The sequence below is a fragment of the Schistocerca cancellata genome, chromosome 3 (genome assembly GCF_023864275.1).
Source record: "Schistocerca cancellata isolate TAMUIC-IGC-003103 chromosome 3, iqSchCanc2.1, whole genome shotgun sequence".
Taxonomy (NCBI): Eukaryota; Metazoa; Arthropoda; class Insecta; order Orthoptera; family Acrididae; genus Schistocerca; species Schistocerca cancellata.
The window spans coordinates 481,280,303-481,294,865 of NC_064628.1; the positions used below are offsets into that span (position 1 = coordinate 481,280,303).

General features: G+C 40.3%; 1 protein-coding gene across 2 annotated transcripts in view; it reads left to right on the forward strand.

Annotated features, from left to right (window-relative positions):
- The window catches only part of LOC126175247 (mini-chromosome maintenance complex-binding protein), a 75,357-nt gene that overhangs the window by 15,469 nt on the left and 45,325 nt on the right, over positions 1 to 14,563 (forward strand). For both annotated transcript variants that reach the window (XM_049921888.1, XM_049921889.1), the window contains exons 2-4: positions 2,404 to 2,495; positions 2,744 to 2,926; positions 3,111 to 3,212. In XM_049921888.1, the coding sequence (XP_049777845.1) occupies positions 2,404 to 2,495; positions 2,744 to 2,926; positions 3,111 to 3,212 (377 nt within the window). The remainder of the gene's footprint in view (positions 1 to 2,403; positions 2,496 to 2,743; positions 2,927 to 3,110; positions 3,213 to 14,563) is intronic.

Sequence of the window (14,563 nt, forward strand, 5' to 3'; positions counted from 1 at the left end):
ACCAAGATGTTTCACAAAAGCTGTTAATGTGTAATGCGGAGTAATATTGGAAGGTAAAAAAAGTGAGATGTTCTGTCAATAGCTGATTTTAAGTAACTGGTGACTAAACTGCGGCAGGAAACATGTTTTGTAGCTCTGAATTTATACTTGTGTCTGAAGCTAACCACAATCTCATGATATGTAATGTATCCAAGAAAGCGGCAGTCAGCAATCTACGGCAGAACTGAAATTGCGATTGCTTTGTTCACGGCTATTAAAGCTAACCTCTATGAGCAAACTGAAGACAGAAAAAGTTCAGTTTCAGCACTAAAAGCAAACTGTAATTTTTTGCTATCATTGGTTACCAGAAACTTCTCACTGGCTACATGAGCTCCCACATTACCAACCGAAGAGCAGGCCTCGTTGGCACTTGGTTGCAGATTATAGATGACACAGGCAGATTCCAGACGAAAAGAGAATAATAGCTAGAAAAATAAGAGCAAATAAAAAGGTTGATACAATGATGTAAATGATATGACAAAGAAATAGAAATAAAAAATTACATTTAAAACAATTAATTGAATAAAAACGATAATCAAATTCATTTTATTGGATTCAGGAACAAAAAAATTTCATGATATTTGCCGAGCTCTGAACTTACAACCTTCAGTATTGCAGGTTAATACACTAACCATTGCACAAAGTACAACACTGAGCCCTGTTATTATATTTTTGACTGTGGTCACCCGGTTGCAACGATGAATTGCAGGCTGCAAAAACTTGGTTTCACACAATGTTGTGCGAAGCTTATCTGATGTAAGCCAGTCTCTATAATTATGATAACTGTATATGTGACACTGAATCACATCTTTTGTGGAAGTATCCAGCAGTGTTTTGTTAGTGCTGAGTATGAAACATGTATTTCATTAGAGAGAGAGAGAGAGATAGAGAGTGTGTGTGTGTGTGTGTGTGTGTGTGTGTGTGTGTGTGTGTGTGTGGTTAGAGAGAGAGAGAGAGAGAGAGAGAGAACATCAAGAAAGAATACCGGACAAGGAATTGGAAGTGAACTGACCAACTGTTGTTGCAGTTTGACAACGGCGAATGGTTCAGATGTGATTTTGAGTACTCTGATTGGGAGGAAACCAGCTGCCAACGCATGGAGTGGAAACTATCAAGTAATTTTAATTAGACTCTAGTGTTGTAGAGATGCTCCAATGGAAGCAGTGTGGACCACCAATGCCATGCAGATGAGGTTTTTGACATCCAATACTGAAATTACATTATGTTTTGTAGTGCTGCATTACTAAATGTAACGTTATTCCTACTGTAACATTGCACCTGGTAGTGACAAATCATATTCACAAAGGGCTAACCATCTGTTCCCATTCGAATTCTCGAATTTATCGATGTGGTTCCTTCTTGCATTGACAAGCATGATGATGATTTTGTTCTCTCTTGCTGTTGGCAGGTAATTGTATGCAATGATAAGAGTTATTCAGCCCAGTATACTTACATGAGACACAGCTCTTAATAACAATACCATATAGCGGAGATGCTGAGTCACGATAGGCACAATAATTATTAATTAATTTTGTGAATCTTTTTATTGTAGGCCTACCTATTGTGACTCAGCATCTCCGCTATATGGTGAGTAGCAACTTTCCTTCTCTGGTATTGTTACATTCCATCCTGGATTTTCCATTGTTTGAATTTTGCCTGACAGCTCTTAATAAGACATACTCAGTCCTTGCGTGGCCTACAGGTCTGTTGTTCGAATCATTTACTTTGCCGTACCTTGCTTTAACTATCTTCTGAGATCTGTATAAATTCCATGATTTCCTCATTCTGCTTCAGTTTTCACAAAATATTGTAGTTATCTTCCTTCAGTTTACTGAGTCTATGCTACACCATGATAAACTTAAGGTATTCTCCAAGATCATCTCACATCATTATACAAGAATCAGATGAGTGTATTCAGTGTCATCCATGACAGTGTGTGAATCTTACTCTATTTGGACCATGAAGATGACGATGAGGGTGGTGGTGGTGGTCATTGCGTTTTCATTGAACTTGATCATCGCTATAGTACTCCATGTATTTTTACTCATTCCACCTGACATCCCCTCCTGCACCACTCTCACTCATAATATGTTCTCCAAACTTGCACCAAACTACTACTGTTTGTTTCCAGACTGTTTGAGTGTTGTTTTATTTTTTTCTAACATTACATGATTTTGATGAACACTTGATTAACATTAACTAAAATATACTACTTACATTACGTATTTTTCTTATGTGAACTGCTAGATACACAGTTAGAGATTCCATTTCAGTCTAAGGGACAAAAAGTAGATATATCTGCTGTATACTTATGGCTTGAAAAACATATTTTCATGAAATTATATCTGTTTTCATTTTTTACAGATCTGGATTTTTTAAAGTGGTCACCTGTATATTGTGAAACAAATTTGCCGTTTTGCAAGAATCACCTGCTGGAGGACAAAAATTGGTACATGGTAAGCTATGTGTGTTTCTATTTGTCATTTATTCTTCACTTACACAGGCACTTGGATGTACTGACTGCTTTTGAGTGTTTATTTTGCTTTGTAATTGAGACTATGCTTCATTTTATTTTTCAGTGTTTGCTTGCAAGTATTTAGTGTAGAATGACATATTCGTCTAAAAGCATTTGACTTCTGTATTCACCACCGTATCACGACAATGTAGACAACACACCACTTATGAATATTTTGTATGCTTACAGTTGCCATTGATCAATGGAATACAACAGAAATGTTTGAAAGAGAATCAACTGGTTCGATTCCAAGGTATGATTGTTGACATGCCTGATCCAGAATACTACTTGAGTTCATATGAAGTACAGAATAACACAGATGGAAATAGAACAGTTAAATCTGGAAGATATTGTGAGATTTTAGATATTGGGGTGAGCTATTACATAATACTCTTTCCTGCTGTAATTTTTTTCTTTTATTTAGGATTCAGCATAATTTTTGAGCAAACTTAGCAATAATCTTTTTAAAATAGAAAACTGGCTACTAATATTAACTGTGATTTGATTGTGAACTTATTATGCAACTCAAAATCAATGTCTGACATTCTTTTTTCAGTCAGAGGAACGCCTTGTAGAGGAATCTCCAAATAATGTTACCAGTGAACGACATCAATTGTATTGTATAACTGACCCAACACTAAGTCCATGGGTTGTGAATGTATCCTTAAAGTAATTTGAGTAACAGACCTAAATTGTTAAAACTTGTGTACCTTTGTATTTTTTATCTCAGTGCTTCTTTTATAGCAGGTACCGTATTTACTCGAATCTAAGCCGCACTCGAATCTAAGCCGCACCTGAAAAATTTGACTCGAAATAAGGGAAAAAAAAATTTCCCGAATCTAAGCCGCACCTGAAATTTGAGACTCGAAACTCAAGGGGAGAGAAAAGTTTTAGGCCGCACCTCCAAATCGAAACAAAGTTGGTCCGTTGTAATATGAGACACAATTTAGGTCGAATGAATGACGATACAGCTGCAGTAGTTTGGTTCCAGTCGTAAGCTTAGCAGTTAAGCTTTACCACGTAGCCATTGCTATGTGTCAGGCGCTCCGTCTGTATTTATATGGGTACCCTTCCTTTTTCACGTGCTTCGTCTGGTTTGAATCGATTGCTTATTTTGCTTTGATCTGATAAATGCCGTTTTCTTTGTTATAGGTGTTTGCGTCACTCTTAAGCTGAAAATGCATTACTGCACTGTGTCATGCATTGTTTGTCGCATTCTGATAGTGTGTGTTTACGGCCTGTCGCGGCTCGCGGCATGGCTTGCTTTTGTGCGCGCTACCGCCGCATACAATAAAAAGAAGAGAGAGGAATCGTCTCATAAGCGAAACAATGACAAGACTGCTATTTGTTGTTACTTACACTGCTGCTTTCTTTGATAATGATCAACAAGAACCAAATAATAGACTGCGTATGATAGAACATGTTCTGAACGAGAGTTTAGCGAAAATTTTGCTCCGTTTGAAAATCTTTGCAGACACCTCTTTAGTACATTACATTCTGAACAGAAATTAGTCATCTTAGATTTAAAAATCTAACCAACTGCCGTGCATCATTGCTGACTGTATCACTATTAGGCATAAGAATAATACGAATATAAACATGACATGATATGAATATTCTTCTGCGTTTGCTGTTGTCTCACTCTAGTTTCGTAGTTTATTAGGCAGACAGGATTTAAATGAGATAGCAGCAAACATGAAAGAATACGTGGTAAAATGTTTATATTTGTATTATTCTTATGGTGAAGAGAATACTGCATGTGATTCACAATTCATAAAAGTTTCTGTTAGCAACCATCTCTTCTCACAGGTAGGAAAAAATTCAGAACATAGAGTTGGCCATATTGACAAACATCCCAAACAGTCTTGCCAGTCAGATTTTCGTAGTACACTGAAATTATGCTACATTCGAAGATGAACAATACGGAATTTGTATTTACTTCGTTGGATAATGTATGAAAATGCAGTGGTCGAAACTCGCGGCGGAGAAAAAAACCTCTTCTTCCACTTTTTTTAAAAAAATTATTTACTGACGCAGAGGTTTTGGCGCCAGTATTTATCTTTGTGCCTACAAAGTATGCCTGCGTAGCGCTACATAGTACATATATTCGACGGCAGAAGTTAGTTGTGGCGGCCTCGGTTTAGTGTCTGTGCCGTCGTGTTTGTGAATCAGTGTTTTTCGCCGCCCACGCTCCTTCGTTCGCATGTGTCGTCTAACTCGTCAGTGTTTGTGCACAGTGCCGACAGTTTTCTTGTTTGTTTCGTGAGTGTGAACGGCTTCATGTTTTTTAATTGTTATTGTATCTCCTGTTTTTTAACCACCAGTCTGTTACTTTTCTGTCTCCCTTTTCTCTTTTATTGTACTGCTTATGGCTGAAGAGCGGAGTAAACTTTTCCGCTGCCAGCCCACCTTGTATGAGGTGCTAAAATTACAATAAAGAAAAAAAAAATTAGTTGTGGCGGCACGTACCAACATTTTTCATAACTTCCGCTTGCTTTGCACTCGATTCTAAGCCACAGGCGGTTTTTTGGATTACGAAAACCGGAAAAAAAGTGCGGCTTAGATTCGAGTAAATACGGTAATCATAATTTTGTTTTTTTAAGTTTTGACACAATATATAATAAATTTTCTTTTTGAAATAAGTATGGTCCATAAAACTTCTAATTGATCTTCTTTTGGACTGGATTCCTATTTTTTGTGGTTGTATTTTACTTCTCTATGGATTAAATAAAGCTTTATATCTCGTCTTCATAGCAGGAAATACTGGGATGCTTTGGTCTACAGTGGAGCTCAGACTTAAAAAAGTAGAAAAATTTGCTATGGAATTTTATTCATATTGCTCATTTTCAATGATAAATGGTTTTTATATGTTACCTGATTTATTACTAGTTGTCTATAGCCTAGTGCGAGAACAATTAATTATGTCTGACCTCTTCTGCAACATTGAGACAAGAAAAAAGAATCTACATTAAGTACAGATCTCTTAATTTGTTCCTAAATAAGCTAAGTGAAAGTTTTGAAAACATCTCTGGGGAACAATATTATTACTGCAGCTGAAGGCCAACCCACTTATGTCTGACCAAAATAATCAAAGTTATTAATAATAGCAAATAGTTGCCTGGGCCCATTCCAAACTTTTCTGTTCACTTCTGATATTAACGCATGATCTATAAACAAACCCAAGTTCGTTGAGAGCAGAATACTGAATGAAAGCCAATAACAAGACCGAGAACATCCAGGTACAATGCAGTGTTGAAATCCAGTAGGTGGAAAGTTGTGATTGATGGTTCATGCAATGGACGGTACTAGACCGGGTCAAGGCTACCATAATGGCTCTGTTGTTGTGAGCAGCTCATCACACATGAAATACCCTTGTTGATGACTCAACTGTAGTAATGCCTCTGAGCCACAGTTGAAATCAGCTATTTGGGGGGGAGAATATTAAATCTGCCCTCCCTCCCCAAAATACCTCTCTTCCTCCCCCTCCCTCCCTCCCTCCCTCCCTCCCTCCCTCCCTCCCTCCTTGTGTGTGTGTGTGTGTGTGTGTGTGTGTGTGTGTGTGTGTGTGTGTGTGTGTGTGTGTGTGTGTGTTTGTTTGTTTGTTTGGGGGGGGGGGAGGCATTATCATAACATCCTGCTAACAGATGAACAGGTCCAGAACCATGAGGGTGGGCCCAGCTAACCCACTGAGACATGCAGCGAGCACGAGAGTCACAACTGGTGATGACCCTGGTGTCCGATCTGGAAGTCAAAGGTAGTGGCAGCAGTGCCACTTGCGATTGTGGTCACAGCCAGAACTAGTTGCAATGGCATGTCAGATAGACATACCCAAAGTCAAACACCCGATTCCTCCTTCATAACTGACAATCACTCCTTGGGGCCCCTCTGGACATCAGCCTAATGTGTGTGTCCAAACACAGGTTCCCTGGGCATATGCGGGCCTATATACAGGCTGGGAATTTTGCATAGGACACAGGAGGTCTAACAGTGTCTTACGGCAGTGCCCATGCAGTCTTTTGGCCAGATTGACTCCTATGTTAGGAGTGGAACAATATATTGCAAGGAAGCTGCACAGGCCTTCCTTGGTAAATGATGTCTGCAAGGCCTTCCACACATGTTTTCCACATAATGGACCATTAGCTCGGATTCCGCATTGAGTCTGGATGAAAAGAGGCAGTGGTCAGGTGTGCAATTTTGTTGACAGAAAGCCTGGAACTGCTTCAACATAAATTGAAGCCCATTTTCGCACACCAAGGTGCCGTCGATAGTGAATGTCATTGATACGTCATGAACAGTGGTAGAGGTGGTTGCGAGTGCCATCCAGTCCACAGAGCACTGTGAAACAGCCCTATAAACCCTGTGTGGGTCCTCTCCAATATATGGTCAGGGCAGTGCCAGGGTGCGAAATTTAGCACAGGGGACCATGCTTGGCAGGAGCAGCATGCAAATTTAGTGTTGACGTTGATGCCGGTCCTATAGATGTTTTGTTGGACCAATACCTTCATGCGCATCATCCCACAATGTGAAGCATCAAGAAGCTGAAGGATGTGGGGCCAGAATGGAGGTGGAACTTGCATTCACGGTTCTCTGTGGCAAATGTTGAGAAGCCGTTAATGGCATTGAGCCAGTACCGCAACACATAATAATTGCAAAAGGCCTGTTCGTACTGGCTGGAAACATACTCTAGGCACCCCTTCTGTACCGCAGACAAAACTTTCCACAGGCGCAGGTCGCGGGATGATGCCATAGCTATCTCATGAATGGTAAGTGGAATTCATCAAGGGATTCTTGTAGTTCTTGGTATAGGGCAAAACAAACTGTTTCTTAGCAATCGAAGTTCATGTTTGGGCTAAGAGGGAGGCAGGACTGGGTGTCTGTGCTGGAATGTTTGTCTGTAGGAGAAAAGTCAATTTCATGGTGGTACCTGCTTAGAAACAATGTACAGGGCTGCAAATGCTGCACTGTCTTCTCTGGGAGCTTAAAATGATGCCCAGACTATGACACCAGGGGTTTGTGGTCAGTTAACAGGTGAAATTTGATACCATATGAATTCATGTGAAATTTTTTGATCCCATAAATGACTGCTAAACCCTCCTTTTTAATCTGGAAATAGTTACGGAGGTGAAGGCAATTGACTGTTCAGTACCATCTGATAACTTAGGTGACAAACCTGCCAATATTCCATAATGGGAATGTGTCAGTCACAGGGGTCCACAGCAGGCCCGGTGTATGTGGCATCAGACTCGTGTTGCCATGAGAGCATTCTTGAATTGCTGAAAAGCCTATTGACAGGTGGCTGACCACAGATTTTTGGGTTGTGTGATTTGCATAGCTTGGGGAAAAAACTTGGCATAGTATGTGATTTTACCCAGAAATGACTGCAGCTGTTTAAGGATACTAGGAGTCAGTATATTAGCAGTCACACTGTGGTGGTGCTTGCGGGTAATATCTTCATGACTAAGAATGTTCTCCATCTATTTGACCTTGAGAAAAAGAAACTTCAGTGTTCCAACTGAAAGTGAAGCTCTTTTCCTAGAGTCATTTGAAAAGGGATCAGAGATTATTTGGAAGTTATTGCGCTGCTCAGCTTGCGTCAGACCTATAATGGTGATAGTATCCAAATAATCAACACGGTGCAAAATACCTTGAATGGATTCTTCTAAATACTAGCAACCCTAAATGGTAAGTGATATTACCTGTGTAACATGAATGGTGTATTTAAGACTAACAGCTGACATGATGCATCATCAGGCAGCAGTTGTAGATATTCTTTGTTTAGATCTATCTTTGAAAAACAGTGGTCCTCATCCAGTGCACTGATGAGTTATAGGATAGAGATAAAGATTGGCCTGGGAATTAATAACGGCAGTTCACCGCAATTTTCGTAAGTCGCATGTGAAATGAAGGTGTATTCCTTACTTGAATGTAGCTGCACTTAGCGGTGTCTAATACTGACGAAACTTGGCTGATATGTTTGTATGATCTAATATTGTTGAAGGGTGTGATACCTCTGGAAACATATGCCTTTATGTAACGGAACTTCACAAAGCTGGCAGTAGTATCTTGTTTCACTTCTACGATGCACTGTGCAAACTCTGCATGGTCCTGCTGGATATTCTATCCCCCCCCCTCCCCCCCACTTCCCACGGTAGTCTGAATAGTACATTCTTTCATGTTCCCTGACAATTGACCACGTGGATTCTTAGCAGGTCCTCATTTTGCAGGATCAGATTTCTTCAGTTTCCTCCAAAGTTACTGTGCCAACTTGTCAATCACTTGTCTAGGCTCTTGTAACTTCTTTTGCACAATTCATTAGAAACAAAACTACTTTCCTTGTCCATTTATTGGTTTTTGCGTTATCCCACAATACTAAAGATATTGATCAGCCTTGTCCACACCTTTCGTAAATTTATTGTACATGTCAATACAATTTGGTCTCTGTATGATTTCCCCTTGTTGTTTCCCCCTCCCACCCCCCACCCCCGGTTGCAACCATGGACACATTATGGATTGCTGATATCATTCTCAGCTCCCTTTTATCTTTCCATACCTGTAGCAAAATGTCACCTTGTCTTTGAAATGTAATGTCACCTTTCTTAAGAGGTTTGGCTTCTGTTTGTACATATTGAGGGAGACCGCTACTGATTTGTATTGTGCCACAAACTCATGTTTTCCTTTCTAGACATGTTTTGGCAACAGCTGTACTGTTTTAATAATTGTCTTGATAAACCTGGTGCCACATGCCAGGATAAGGTGAATACAGAGAGAATAGCGTCTTGAAGCTTTTTCCCTTCCCCATTGTATATTTCTAGATTCCCCATTATATATTTCTAACAGCTGACATGATGCATCATCAGACGGCAGTTGTAGATATTCTTTGTTTAGGTCTGTCTTTGAAAAACAGTGGTGCGCAGCCAGTGAATTTAAAGTTTAATCCTGATGAGGTATAGGCTAGAGATAAAGATAGGCCTTGGAATTAATAATGGCAGTTCGTGGCTGTTCGCATCCTCTAAATGTTTCTAAAATAATGATCCTGTCTTTCTTCAGCCAACGTCACTTTCGTCTTCTAAATCATTCACAATTATCTCATGTTGGTTGATTATAGGCATGTTGCTTTATTCTTCACTTCCACTACATCATCTAAATCACATGGAACATCAGAACAATTCTCCACAAACAGTTCAGCGAGAATCTCGCTTTCCGTCAACTGTTTTCGTGACATACTGCGCAAGGCAACAACTACAGTACTGACTATTTTGCGTTACTGATTGTTGGTGGTAAAACTGAAGCTAAAAATAAGTTCTTACTGTTGTCCACTGCACTGAATCCTCCAATTCGTATATAACCTTTTGTTAAATTCAAATAGTTATTGGAATGAGCAACAGGTCTCAGAAAATGCACGCAGAACGAAAAACATAAATTTATATGATCCATCCCCAACAGTTGGACGTGGAAACATGAGACATATGCAGTGTGTTGAGGACAGCTATTGGCATTGCCCATTGATTGATTGATTGATTGATTGATTGAAGCAGGGGAAATAACACCTTGATCCAGAAGCCAAACCAGTTCCTGTGGCAAGACCAGTGCACTTGACCACTGAGTGGCAGAATATGCTGTTGAGTGCAACATGCCCCATTTCAATGGGTGGTTCACAACCTGTGCCACCTGGATCCTTCCCCACATCTACTTCTCTCAATTACATAAATGGGAGTTGTTCTTGCCACACAGTTTTCAACATTGTAATTCTTACGGTCTGGATCACTGCCAGCTTCTGCCCATTCACACTTCCACCGTTGACGTATTGTGCACTCAACACTCTCTTCTTCACTCTCCCTCTTCCTTTGTTCTATCTCCCCCTCCCAATCCACTCTTCCACATCACACACATATGCACCCAGAACAAGCTCACTGGTGCCACATTCCCATTCTATGTACCTACTGCCTCTTCCTTCTAGCTGTCAGCCCTCTTCCCTATATCTCCTTCCCATTACAAGTGTGCAATCTTTCTTCCCTCACTCACTTCACATGATAGTGAGTCTCTCTCTCTCTCTCTCTCTCTCTCTCTCTCTCTCTCTCTCTCTCTCTCTCTCTCTCTGTGTGTGTGTGTGTGTGTGTGTGTGTGTGTGTGTGTGTGTGTGTGTGTGTGTGTGTGTGGAGGGGGGGGGGGGGGGGTACTACATAGTTCGTTTAAGCAGACCCACAACATAAAGGTTACATATCTCTGTGTGTGTGTGGGGGGGGGGGAGTACTACATAGTTCGTTTATAGCAGACCCACAACATAAAGGTTACATATCTTAACAGTGCTAACTACATTTTTGTTTTTGTGAACCTTCAGCACCAGCTAGTTTCTTTTTTTTTTTATTTGTAACATTCCATGTATTTCATCATTGTAGTAGCACCGCAATTGGTAGTTACATTTTTTGTTGTTTTTCAGCTAGTCTCTGCCTGCTTGGATGTGTAGGTTTCTTTTTTTATTGGTTTTATTTTTGTCAGAAGAATAGGAAATGAAATGGATAATGAATGCACTTGTGTGGACATACAAGAGGAATTGGCTGCCCTCTGGAAACAGATAGAAACTGCATTGCCCTTGGGTCGATGGGCTTCAAGTTACTCCGTTAAGCTACAGCGATGTTGAGGCACCTTACGTGAAAGCTGCAGCACCTCTGGTGTTGCTGGAAACTGTAATGACACTGCATCTTCCGAAGTGTAGGATTTGACCAGTTTGCTCGTACTTTTTGGTGAATGACAGACAGTGGTGGAATTCGCATCTCTATTCAGAAGCATAATGGTTGCATTGTTGTATGACCACCAAAGAGTGGTGGGGAATTGTTCTTGTCTGTAAGGATGGCATTCTGTTCTCCATCGTGGAAAACATGACTCAGTGGGGGTGAGAATGGCTGCAGCAAGAGAGAAACGGAGTTCAAGAAAACCCATAATTACCGTATTTACTCGAATCTAAGCCGCACTCGAATCTAAGCTGCACCTGAAAAACGAGACTTGAAATCAAGGAAAAAAATTTTTCCCGAATCTAAGCCGCACCTGAAATTTGAGACTCGAAATTCAAGGGGAGAGAAAAGTTGTAGGCCCCACCCCCAAATCGAAACAAAGTTGGTCCATTGTAATATGGGACACAATTTAGTTCGAATGAATGATGATACAGCTACAGTAGTTTGGTTCGAGTCATAAGCTTAGCATTTAAACTTTACCAGGTAGCCATTGCTATGCGTCAGGCGCTCCGTCCGTATTTATACGGGTAACCTTCCTTTTTCACGTGCTTCGTCTAGTTTGAATTGATTGCTTATTTTTCTTTGATAGATAAGTGCCGTTCTTTTGTTATAGGTGTTTACGTCACTCTAAGCTGAAACTGCATTACTGTTTGTCGCATTCTGATAATGAGTGTTAACGACATGTCGCCGCTTGCAGCATGGCTTGCTTTTGTGCGTGCTGCCGCAGCTTACAATAAAAAAAGAGAGGAATTGTCTCATTAGCGAAACAATGGCAAGAGACTGCTATTTGTTGTTACTTACACTGCTGCTTTCTTTGATAATGATCAACAAGAACCAAATAATGGACTGCGTATGATAGAAGATGTTCTGAACGAGAGTTTAGCGAAAATTTTGCTCCGTTTGAAAATCTTTGCAGACACCTCTTTAGTACATTACATTCTGCACAGAAATTAGTCATCTTAGATTTAAAAATCTAACCAACTGCCGTGCATCATTGCTGACTGTATCACTATTAGGCATAAGAATAATACGAATATAAACATGACATGATATGAATATTCTTCTGCGTTTGCTGTTGTCTCACTCTAGTTTCGTAGTTTATTAGGCAGACAGGATTTAAATGAGATAGCAGCAAACATGAAAGAATACGTGGTAAAATGTTTATATTTGTATTATTCTTATGGTGAAGAGAATACTGCATGTGATTCACAATTCATAAAAGTTTCTGTTAGCAACCATCTCTTCTCACAGGTAGGAAAAAATTCAGAACATAGAGTTGGCCATATTGACAAACATCCCAGTCTTGCCAGTCGGATTTTCGTAGTGCATTGAAATGCTGCTACATTCGAAGATGAACAATATGGAATTTGTATTTACTTCGTTGGATAATGTCTGAAAATGCAGTGGTCGAAACTCGGGGCGGAGAAAAAAAGCTCGTCTTTCACATTTTTTAAAATTTATTTACTGACGCAGAGGTTTTTGCGCCAGTATTTATCTTTGTGCCTGCAAAGCACGCCTGTGTAGCGCTACATATATTCAATGACAGAAGTTAGTTGTGGCGGCACCTACCAACATTTTTCAGAACTTTGTACTCCATTCTAAGCCGCAGATGGTTTTTTGGATTACAGAAACTGGAAAAAAAAGTGCGGCTTAGATTCGAGTAAATACGGTATTCATTAAGCTAGGGCCAGATACAGCTGTCTGCCCTCATTTGTTGGGTGCAGCCTGGTGTTGAATCATAGATTCTTTATATTGATGTAGTGGCGGCAGTTGTTTGTGAAGGTCATACACACAGCTGGGAGGTAACACAATGATAAGAAGTTATCGCAGAAGTCTTGCAGACCCGAGTGTCTGCACTTGGTGATTGTTTTACTGGATTCCATGAGCAGCTTAACAGTGTGGAATGTCGTACCCTGACAAGTACGATCAGTGGTTGACAGATGAAGGCTGTCTGACCTGCCGCACAGGTCCACTGCACTCTGTTGCTGAACTCTTCACTGACTGGTTCACAGCTGGTAGGTCATTGAACCTGCCTCTTCATAGTGTTCTTGCGACAATTTATTTTGCTGTTGGGTGGCAAATGCATGCATGCCAAGTGACACAATGCTATGTCACCTAGTCGTTACCAGTCTCGCCACATTGGGGTTATTTGCCAGTTGATTGTGTCATGAGCTACTTGCCTTTGGGATGCTAACTGGATCACTGTGTCCCGAAATTCCTGTGCATCATTGCCTTCTGAAGTAATCTTATTGTCACAGATAACACGCTCCATGGACACAAATTGTAAATGTTGTAAAACTAAAAATGAATAGCAATGAGGATGGAAAAAAACAGTGTTATCAAACAGTTGCTACTCACCATATACTGGAGATGGTGAGTTGAAGACAGACACAACAAGAAGACTGCTAAACAAGCAAGGTTTCAGCCAAAAGGCCTTCTTCTGAATTAGACAACATACATGCACATGTTTACACCAACGCATCACACACACACACACACACACACACACACACACACACACACACACACACACACAGGACCACTGTCTGGCAGTCACTCGCAGCCTGACCTCGGCATCCAGACACAGTGGTCATGTGCGTTGAGTTGGTGTATGTGTGTGTGTGTGTGTGTGTGTGTGTGTGTGTGTGTGTGTGTGTGTGTGTGTGTGTGGTGTCTAATTCAAAAGAAAGGCTTTCTATTCTTTTCATAGTATTGTCAAAATCACTGTTATTTGAGTAATGACAAAATTATTATTTTAATTATGAAACTGTTTCCAGAAGGAATTTCCACTCTGTAGTGGAGTGTGCACTGATTTGAAACTTAAACTGTGTGCTAGACCAGGACTCAAAACATAAGAACACTGTGTTTCGCAGGCATGTGCTCCACTGACAGCTATCCAAGGATGATTCAAGTCCTGCCTTTATAGTTTTAGATCCAGAGATACTGGCAGAAGTGAAGCTATGAGGGTGGGTTGTGGGTCTTGCTTGGATAGCCCATGAAAGGCAAAGGACCAAGATTTGAGTCCTGGTCAGGCACATAGTTTTAATGTGCCAGGAATTTTCAAAACAACACTCTTATCAGTTGCTAGTTTATTGCTTTTCATGTAACTACTATTCACATTTTTCAACAGTGTTTTATTTGTTTTTGTCGTTATGAGTGATGCAGGCTGTCGTTCAACTATTAGAACCTGCTTAGTATGATGGAACCAGAGTGCACAAAAATTCTGTTTAACAAATAACAGTAGCCTTATTGATGACAGCCGTAGGAAATGGTTCAAAAT